The 10,944-nt window shown below is 40.8% G+C and overlaps 2 protein-coding genes across 3 annotated transcripts; one reads left to right on the top strand and one right to left on the bottom strand.

Moving 5' to 3' along the window:
* Window positions 1-384: 384 nt before the first annotated feature.
* On the bottom strand, window positions 385-2,808 carry LOC139575520 (transmembrane protein 100-like). Its single transcript, XM_071400538.1, has 2 exons — window positions 2,670-2,808; window positions 385-1,963 (listed from the first exon to the last, which is right to left on the bottom strand). The coding sequence occupies exon 2, from the start codon at window positions 1,860-1,862 to the stop codon at window positions 1,458-1,460; it is 405 nt and encodes a 134-aa protein (XP_071256639.1). The 5' UTR covers window positions 1,863-1,963; window positions 2,670-2,808; the 3' UTR covers window positions 385-1,457.
* A 1,741-nt stretch (window positions 2,809-4,549) lies between these two features.
* LOC139575525 (phosphatidylcholine transfer protein-like) lies at window positions 4,550-10,684 on the top strand. 2 transcript variants are annotated; one of them, XM_071400558.1, is made up of 6 exons: window positions 4,552-4,715; window positions 6,887-7,004; window positions 8,418-8,497; window positions 8,907-9,078; window positions 9,252-9,319; window positions 9,829-10,684. In XM_071400558.1, exons 1-6 carry the CDS (start codon window positions 4,587-4,589, stop codon window positions 9,907-9,909), a joined length of 648 nt encoding a protein of 215 aa, XP_071256659.1. In that variant the 5' UTR covers window positions 4,552-4,586; the 3' UTR covers window positions 9,910-10,684. The 2 variants fall into 2 exon arrangements, with proteins under 2 accessions (XP_071256651.1, XP_071256659.1); XM_071400550.1 differs by lacking the exon at window positions 9,252-9,319 and having other exon boundaries at window positions 4,550-4,715.
* The last annotated feature ends 260 nt before the right edge of the window (window positions 10,685-10,944 follow it).

Consider the following 10,944-nt stretch of genomic DNA (forward strand, 5'->3'; position numbering starts at 1 on the left):
CACAATGGAACCCCAGGATAAGGAGTTGGACTTAGTGGTGTACGTCAGGAGAGAAAGACACACTTCCTTCAATTCACTGTTGAATGTTCAAGTCACACCACTTAACTGCTTTTAGCAGTTATGCCCTACTCTTTCTTCTTTGACAAATACATTAAGTGAGAGACATTCTATTATGTCATTTCAGTCGTTAAAAAACCCCAAAGCTGAAATAAACCATGTGTGGTTGTGTTAAACAGAAAGATAATTTCATTTGATATGTCAACCTAATAGCTGATATGAGCCAGACTGTCTCATGGAACACTTCGACTTCTCCCCTATATATCAGCTATTTTCTTCAGAATACATACATAGTGAACCTTTGGATCATGAAAACGGACACAAATGAAATGTTTAAATATGGATGAGAGTTTATTAAACCTCACTATAACCTATTAACAATTGATGTACTGTTAACAGAGAAGTCATACATAAAAATGATTATATTAAAGTGGAATAAAATACTAGACCATTTCATATCACTCAACATATGAAATACATTTACTGACAATGGCAAGTACTGTAGCGACAACAAGACTGTGGCAAGATGCTAGTAATTCCAAAGAATCTTGTCATCATAGTTACATAGAACACCATGTTAGTCATGGTGTGGAACAAAGTGCTTACAGAGAATACTTAATAAAGGTTAATTCGATGTAAGTTACATTTAGTCAATAATCATATTCCCTCATAATGCAATACTACCTATAACATCATAGGTACATCATAGGTACTATACATAATTACTGTGTGACATCTAATTGACTTTATCTCTGAGCTCGACTTGTTTCAGAGAATACGATAATAAACATCAAACAAAAACAACACGTTTTTGTGTCCCCATAATGCCAATATATATCATTACATATTAACATGTAAGTACCATATTCCCATGTCAGGTAATTGAACATAATTCTGTGTGAAATGAAAAGGAACAATCAGACTTAATGAGAGATGTTATGCCTAAAACATGGTAAATGAAGCATGATTCATTGTTCTGGATTTTCCCATGTCCCCCTCCTTTCAGACCACTATCCCTCCCAGTAAATCTAAGTCACCAGATGCAACAGTAGATTAATGGGAAACATCCTCTCCATTGCTTTGTACAGTGGTAATTTGTCTTAATTTTGATACATTCAGTTTGGCTGTCTGCCCAGCTTCCCAGATGTGACCAGTCTGTTTGACAGATTAAAAACCCAACAACTTCATGAAAGCTAAGACGTTTTGACTTGCTTAGCCTAGAGACAGTCTGAGGTCAAAGCCTTGCAGGTCAACGACCCACCACATAGACGTTGGTCAGTCATGAAAACATCTGGATACAGCTGTCTCCACTCCGCTTTCAAATTAACCACTACCTCTGTTTCCTCTCGCACCCAAACATATCACAGACTTATTTCTCTCCTGATGATCAGTCTTTCCCTTCATGCAAAGATACTCCTCTGGTTTGCGACCAGTGCAGTTTGGCTTTCCCTCCGCCTCTCCTTCTTTCTCTCAAGTCTCATCTTCCAGCATACCGCACTTAGCGCCAATAGCACCAGTCCAGCAGATAGTAGCACCAGCCCAAAGTAGGAGATGGTGGACCCATGTGAGTTGAAGCTGTAGGCCACAGAAGTGACCACGATACCGGCAATGAGAATGACCACGCCAAACGGCACTGTGCAGCGATAGCAGGAGAGTTCTGCACCACCTGTGGCCGCATTCAGTTGGATTTCAGTGACCAAAGGGTGGTCATTGATGTTGGCCTTCTCCACGACAGCTCTTTCTGGGGCTGCTGGCACTGTCATGGTGTCTTTACTGGGTTCCTCTGGCATCGCAGGATCCAGCATCAAAGTTTTGCTTCTTTCCAACCACAGATGGATCCTCACTTTAACCACAGATGGGTCTTCACTTTTTATATCCTGAGGTTGTTCTGTCAGCGTGTCCCAATCTATGTGAAAAAATATATAATTTGTTATGTCATAGTGAAGGGAGTGTCAAAATCCATATGTTCAACATGTTTCCCAATTGTAGCCTCACTGGACATAATAAAATAGGCCTAAACAATCATTTAAGTAGCTATTATGTGCATGCACATGGCCTCAGTCGGAATGGTTGACAGCTTAAGACATGAGCCATTTGGCACTTAGTAACTCCAGGCAACCTCCTTGCACAATGCTAGCCTCTGGCCCAGCAAAGTCAGAAATTGTCTAAATGACGAAGAACCACTCAACCTTGCACAAGCTGTCACATTCCCTGGAGAGCGTGGGAGATGGCATTACAAACTACTCCGTGTAATTTTACACGTGTAAAATCATGCGGTTTTTCTGTGGTTTTGCTGTAAGGGGTGTTATGTTTGAATTGAATTTCAATGTGTCTAGAAAGTTAGTAATGGAAAATATTGTAGCCTTAGCTGTGCCACATGCATAGGCTATAATTCCGATGACTACATAGTCTACCTACCATATATAAACACGTTATCTCAAGTTGTAATGATTACATAAAAGGAAACATATCATGTATGAGGAAAAGTGTTTGGGTGGGAGAGATCGAGTTTTACGCGTGGACCAACTTCCGGTAAACACACAGTGAATATTGTGTGATGAAGAAAAAAATCTGCATGTTCGATAAGTGTCTAACGAAGTGTTTAAACTTACCTTGCACGCATTTCCATGCCCGCACCGTTTAGAATGTGGTTTTGCCCATCGATGAATAAAACATGGTCTGTAATACGCTTTTGTATTCCAGTAACTCCGTATACTTTCAAAAGCCAACACAAGTGGGACTCCCCTCCGTCTTTATTTACATTAAATTATAAGCCAGATTCAATGTGTAGGTCCAGAACACAGTTTCACTCTCCACTTCGCTCAGCCAGTCTGCAGCTCGCACCGTAAACGCTGTGTTGGAATTTGACTCCCATTCATCGGATGTCCCCTGTGCGTTTCCTCCTGTGTAAGAAAACGACTGTTTGACTGCCATCTTCTTGCATTGCAAGCACGTTTGTAGAATATCGTTGGCTATGGGGGTGGGGTGAACCAAAAGCGGGCCACAGGTTTTTATTATTATCTTGGCTTCAGAGGAGGGGGGACCTTTTAACCTCTTTTGACTAAGGCAGGGCCAACATGAAGCACAGCTGTTGGGATGTCCAGACACATTTATATAGCCTAGAACTGCGCAATAGGCATTTGAAGCAGATGTTGGCTAATACGAAGATGAGTAATAGCAGTTGAAGTATTACAATATTATCACATCATGACAAACAAACACACACACACACACACACACACACACACACACACACACACACACACACACACACACACACACACACACACACACACACACACACACACACACACACACACACACACACACACACACACAAACATACAAACACAGACAACATACAAACACACACACTCGAGCCTACAAGAATATCCATGCACATATCTTCATGTTTGGTTATTTTTAATTAAAACAAGGGACTCTAAGATGATTGACATATGGTCTATCAAACTGGGAGCATGGTTCATAGGACCTATGTGTCTGGAAATTCATGCTGTCACACACCCATGCTATGCCTGTGATCCAATGGCAGCCACCAGGGCCTGTGGATGGGATATGCCTACTGCCTGTAACACAAGTGCTCCCCAAGACAGATCTGACACATAGTAATGTGATACGGGGTGTTGTCTTATCTCTTCCTTCCTGCAGTAAATCCCTTCCCAAAAAGAGACAGTGGCAACGGGAAATCACGGCTCTTCCACAACCCTTAGCTGGACCATATACTGTCCGGCTGGAAAACTGATTTTAGTAATATGACATATCTCTAAACTATCCCTCAGAGGCACTTATGGAGTGACATATTTTAGAGTGATTATCATTTGGGCCTACCTTCAATCAGTGGCATATGTAAATGCTGAATTTGCCTGGTGTGTTTGCAAAAGAAGAGTGCAAAGGATGCTAAACCACAGATCCAGGGTTCTACCTCTGGAAGTTCCTAAAGGAATTGATATATTTTATTAAAACCACCAGATGTAGCTTATCCTATATTTGAAATAGCCTACAGTTTTGGGATTTCTGAATGGAATGGGTGGTTAACCTCAGAATAATCATCAACAAGCAACTGAGACAGGGCACCAGCACAACACAAAGCATTACAGATTATGTTTCCTCTCTATTGTAATTGGAGATGGTCAGTGCTTCCAAATTATATTTTTCCTTGGATGGCACTTCAATTTGGAGGTGGGATAGACAGAGGAGCATTCCAAAATCATTACAGTGCAGTGCAGATAGTCATTAACCACACACACACACACACACACACACACACACACACACACACACACACACACACACACACACACACACACACACACACACACACACACACACACACACACACACACACACAGTTTAAATCCAAAATACAATTTCAATCACAAAAATAAATAGATAGTGATTCTAAGTATATCACTGGAATGACTGACGCACTTCAGCGCACGCACGGCGTCTGAAGCGCACACACGGAATCCTAGATCACATGATCAAATGTCAGAGCACGGTTTGAAAACATGTCGCTGCACTTTACAGATGAGCAATTTCTGGAGGCATGGAAGGAATTAGATAAACCTCAGTTGGAGGGGGGGTGGGAGTTTTTCACAGAGACAATGGGTGTCAAAATCTACCGGCTGTATGACAAGGTACATTTAAGTTACTGTTTTGAGACAGGAATAGAAAGTGAAAACTGCTGTGTTAGCTTATCGGCGGTTAACGTCGTTAGCTGGCGAAGCAATAGTTCATTCATTGTGATTATGCCGATTGGCGTGATTGAATGACGCACTGGCATCGATCTGTTGGATGTGCTCGCACGTAGACTATTTTCACGTTTAATACGTTGTATTATTTTCACGTCGAAAAGGACATTTACATGAAATAGCATAGCAGATTTTGTGAGCAGGCTACGTTAGACTCGAGCATCAGGCCCACTGGCAAAATGCGGAAGTCGCTATTCGTTATCATCAACTAAAGTGTTTTAAACGTCATATTGATGATCGAGTAGGCTAAGGGAGAGTGGGGTAAATTGAGCCATTCAGAATTCATGTAAACGTTAGTTTTGAAAGCATACTGTATCTTGTCCATTAAAAAAAGTGGCCATTTGGCACAACTTACCTCCGCAATTCAACACAAATACGATCGCTTTTTTGTATTTCAGTCATTTTAAGCATATTTTAACAAGGCTTAACACCTAAAAAACACTTTGTACCAATTTTTGTTTTAATATAGGCCAGGCCCTGTTGTTACCTCATATCCCAGCGATAATGCCTTGTATTATGCCTGGAAAGAAAACACTTCAATTTGCTCAACTTACCCCAAGGCAAACATTTTGACTATATTTGCACACACAGGTACAATGATTAACTATTATGCTAAGTTTAAAAGAAAAATCCAAATCAAATCATCAAATGTTATTTGTCACGTGCCGAATACAACAGGTGTAGACCTTAGAGTGAATTGCTTACCTACAAGACCTTAACCAACAATGCAGTTAAGAAAAAAATAAGTGTTAAGAAAGTATTTACTAAATAAACTGAAGTAAACAATATAAAAATACTAATTAAAAAAAATAAGAAAATAGAAAAATAACAAATAATTAAAGAGCAACAATAACAGTAACGAGGCTATATACAGGGGGTACCGGTACAAAGTTAATGTGCAGGGGCACAGGTTAGTCGAGGTAATTGAGGTAATATGTACATGTAGGCAGAGGTAAAGTGACTGTACATAGATAATAAACAGAGACTAGCAGCAGGGTAAAAATGTGGGGGGTGGGGGGGGGTCAGTGCAAATAGTCCGGGTAGCCATTTGGTTAGCTGTTCAGGAGTCTTATGGCTTGGGGGTAGAAGCTGTTAAGAAGCCTTTTGGACCTAGACTTTGACTGCTTGCCGGACAGTCTATTAATAAGGTGGCTGGAGTCTTTGGCAATTTTGAGGGCCTTCCTCTGATACTGCCTGCTATAGAGGTCCTGGATGTCAGGAAGCGTGGCCTCTGATGCACTGGGCCGTACTCACTACCCTCTGTAGTGCCTTGCAGTCGGAGGTCGAGCAGTTGCCAGGCAGTGATGCAACCAGTCAGGATGCTCTCAATGGTGCAGCTGTAGAACTTTATGAGGATCTGAGGACCCATGCCAAATCTTTTCAGTCTCCTGAGGGGGAGTAGGCGTTTTCATGCCCTCTTCACGACTGTCTTGGTGTGTTTGGACCATGACAGTTTGTTGGTGATGTGGACCACAAGGAACTTGAAGCTCTCAACCTGCTTTAATACAGCCCCGTCGATGAGAATGTGGGCATGCTCGGCCCTCCTTTTCCTGTAGTCCACAATCATCTCCTTTGTCTTGATCACGTTGAGGGAGAGGTTGTTATCCTGGCACCATACTGCCAGGTCTCTGACCTCCCTATAGGCTGTCTCATCATTGTCGGTGATCAGGCCTACCACTGTGTTGTCTGCAAACTTAATGATGGTGTTGTATGCAAAAGATAGTGGGGTGAATGGCACCCCCAGAAATATGCCAAATATTGCATTTTGTGCTGCGTCTGTTGGGTATGGTGTGCCAAATTGTAGCCTAGAACATTACACATTCTCAGACAGTACCTTTTCACAGAATGCATGTTTTGTTTTTTATTAAAACCCCTGCCTAACTCTATCCCCAGCTCAAGTTTCTGGAGAAATAATATCCTGTGCAAATCCAGCACATTTTTTGGGGTTGCATGTTTCTTCAACTGGCAATAATCAGAGTCCTGTGGTATGGGATTAGTTACATTGTAGGTGTGGTATATATTTGGAAGAGAGAACTTCTTTCATATGCTGTTCACAGGAAACTGGACTTTATGAGTACAAAGTCTTTGGAGTGCTTGCCACCTGCACTCCAGAACTGTGTGCTGATGTCTACATGGACTTGCCCTATCGGAAACAATGGGATGGATATGTCAAAGGTAAAGAGTAACGCAACCTCTCCCTAGATCGACTTTCTTCCATTCAAACCTCTTGTCGCACTCAACCCCTAATAAGGGCCATTTATAAGACTCGTAACACATTCATAAGCAACTCAATTCTGTCAGTTTGGTTGAGTATTGATGACATGGTATTGCATATTAATGCTTGTTTTATATGGTGCTTACCTATGCATGTGTTATTGTTCATATGTATAGCCCCTTTAACTCTTACTTAATTATCTCAAATATGAGCTCCACAAAATAGTTGAAACCATCACCTTTCCATTGTTCTTTTCTATTCACTCCTGTTTTCTATCCCAATCAAACCAATCATAACCAAGAATCCCTTTTATCTCAGTTTTCATGAGGATCGCAACAAGAGCACAGGGCCAGTTTGGCAGTTAATAACTTTTCTCATCTTTTGTTCTCTCTTGCCTCCCCAAAGTATCCAACAGGTAACATGTCTGTCCACCTGAATTTAGCCATAGACTGTAGCCATTGATGTCGTAGTTGGGTAGTTAGCACTCTGGTATAGCCATGGGCTAATGTTGTTGTGTCCTTTGTGTATTAACGTGCTTAATCAAATGTTCATATAAGCCTAGATTGTGTGAACAAACAAGGACCTTGAAGATGTTCTTTCAAGGGCTTGTATCTTGAAAATGTACTTTTTTGTTTCGTCGACCCTCTGAGAAATTACCAACAGGTTCCATCTTAACAAGGTAGGCCTAAATCATTGGCCATATCTTGTTTTGGGATTTCCAAATACTGTACTGTTGTCCTTTTTCAAGAAGAGACAACAGGGTTATGGATATCCTGGAAATGATAACTAACTGAAGTAACACATTTGCCTCTCCCAGAGACTTGTTGCGTGAGAGGGTGGACTGGCTTTTCATTGGAAACACATCCTTGGCTTCAGCTCCTGACTGCCGTCAAGCTTTTTGCTGTTGAATAAAATTGCCATTTCAATAGATTGGATAGATGCTGTATTCTGAAAGTGCTGTTGGTGTCTTTGCTTGCACATGTGATTGTATCTTGATGTGCGCTGTACACTCTTAGAAAAAAGGGTTCCAAAAGGGTTCTGCGGTTGTCCCCATATGAGAACCCTTTTTGGTCCCAGGTAGAACTTTTTTGGGTTCCATGTAGAACCCTCTGTGGAAGGGGTTCTACATGGAACCCAAAATGGTTTTACCTGGAACCAAAAGGGTTCTACCTAGAATCAAAAGGGGTTATTCGAAGAACCCCTTTTGGTTCTAGATAGCACCTTTTTTTTTCTAAGTGCAGCCAGTCTTCTAGAAGATGTATGATTTAATCATGCAATGAATAGTATGACATTATAGTATAATATAATAGATGACTGATGTTTCATGATGTAAGCACTGCTTTATTTTGTGTGTGCCTTTTTGTTTTTTGCAGAGCTGCATGAGAAGGACTATGATGGTCATTCAGCAATCTACTGGGAGGTGAAATACCCATTTCCTCTGTCAAACAGAGACGTATCCTTAATGAAGTAAAATGTCCAAATAAATAATACCTGTACATAATATCAGGTCATCATGTTTCTCAGTAAAAGCAAATAGGCCTGTGCTTTTTTTTTATTTTTTTTACTAAATACATACTCCCTACACAATATCACATAATCCTGTTCTATGTATTCACCCACCCACAATGTCTCAATCTTGCTTTTCTCCCTCTCGTCCTTTTCACATTTACAATGGGTCCGACATGGTGAAGTGAAACCAAGTATGGTTTATAGTATTAAGAGTAATGTGAGAAATGTATTGTTCTTTAGGCGACAACACGGGACAGTATATTTTCTCAAGGAGTAACTAATCCAGTCACAGGGTGTGGACCACATTAGACCATATTATCTCTACCAGGCTTCTTTAACAGTGTAAACCTCAGTACGTGTACGTCAGGGAGCGGAGGGACGTTGACGTGGACAGCAGGAAGATCTGGGTGGTCCTGGCTAAGAGCTCCCCACAGTCCCCGTTACCAGAGAAGAGTGGGGTGCAGCGAGTGAATGACTACAAGCAGACTGTGGCCATGGAGAGTGATGGTGCCTGTGGCACTAAAGGTACTGCTCACTCTAGAGTACACCAGATCCAATCAGAACTCATCCCTGTAGTACCATTTTAAATGTCCATAGGGGAAACTGTTCAGTTGTGAACTTGAATCTGTTGTGGATCTGTCTGTGAAGTCACTTGCTTTTTATTGACAGCCATTTACATTTGCATTATTTTCTTTCAGTCTTCATGAATTACTTTGATAACCCTGGTGGTAATATTCCAACCTGGCTTGTGAACTGGGCAGCCAAGGTGAGTTCAGACCTGAGTGCTATCTAAAACCTAATAGGATTTGATTCCCTTTTTGATTCCCGGTAGAACCCTTTTGGTTCCAGGTAGAACCCTTTACACAGAGGGTTCTACATGGAACCAAAATGTGTCCTATCTGGAACCAGAAATGGTTATTCTATGGGGACAGCCGAAGAACCCCTTTGGAACCCTTTTTTCTAAGTTTAGCAGCTCATCTTTTTCTGTTGGTGGGATGGCTGACATATTCATAGTAGAGTAATAATAAATAAGTACTATAGAATTAAGAAAACGGTTTGTTTACTCACATTTATATCTACTTGCCAGTTTTGAATGCCCCAAAGCATGCCCTGTTATCTCAATTGGAAGGCTTTATTCACGCTGTTAATCTCAAGCAGATGTTTTGTGTTAGGATGCCAATGGTTCCTCTCTGTTGCCCCATTTGGGTGTGTCTACTCTGCTAGTCTATCCATGACGTTCATTGACAAAGTCATCTACTCCCCGTGTTTCAACAGAGCGGAGTGCCTGCCTTCCTTACAGACATGCAGAAGGCCTGTGGCAATTACTCAAACTACTGCCAGAAGAACAAGAAATGAACGTGGGAAGTCGCATCAAAGCCACAAGGATGGCATTTTTCAGCTCATCGTTCAATAAAGTCTACACTTACGGTGTCTGAGGGGCATTGTGGGTGTTTTGGGTATGGTTGGAGACTTATTACGAAGTCAATAGGTGAAAGTGGTGTTGGTGTAATCTGCAGCTGGATGTGGTATTAACTGGGGCATGTACTGTATTTTAAAGTTGTTTATTAGTTGTATAAAAATATATGTATTTCAATGGAAGTTATCTGGTACTGACTTCCTACTCCTATGTAAATGTTGCATTTTGGGATTGCCCACAGTAAGGGCTTGGATGAGATCTGTAGTGATCTACCCCCTGTTTTAACGAGTACTGTGTTTCTTTGACGACAATGGCTTTTCCTTTTATTTTCCTGTTGTTTGTTGTGGTCAAATGTATGTTGTTTTTTTAAATTCTAAATTTGTTATGTATGAATGTTCAGTCAATGAATGATATGCATTTTTGCACTTGTGATTAAGCACTGACATCAAATCAACTTCCAAACCGTAATGTCTACAGGAAAAAATGCTGTGCTGTAATTATACTGTTCATCAGCCTATTAATTAGTGAATTATTAGTTTCTCAGCAGCTCTATTGAGGAATGATTTCGGCACTCTATAATGCAACATTGTTGCTTAGGCAAGCAAGGCTGAATCGAAAGCAGACTAGACTTTTATTTTGTATTTCCCTAATGGACATTTTGAATGTACATAAAAAATCTGATTTTGTCCTATCATTAAAAGTTGCCTGCACTGATTTGTTGTGATACTTGAAATTTACAAAAACACGATAATGAAATAGTTTAAGTTAATTATTCATATGTTGAATCTTCGACAGCTAGGCCTATACCTCTTTACCCTTGGGTGGTTGCAGTTAGGCCTACAGTTCTATGGAGGTGATAGTGTGTATTACTATCTAATGCATATCAATAAAATGACGGCTGAGATGAAGCACTGCATCATGCATTATTTTACTGAAATCTGTAGATGCTTTTCAAAACAGGATTGCCACCCTCA

The sequence above is a fragment of the Salvelinus alpinus genome, chromosome 1, assembly GCF_045679555.1.
Source record: "Salvelinus alpinus chromosome 1, SLU_Salpinus.1, whole genome shotgun sequence".
Taxonomy (NCBI): domain Eukaryota; kingdom Metazoa; phylum Chordata; class Actinopteri; order Salmoniformes; family Salmonidae; genus Salvelinus; species Salvelinus alpinus.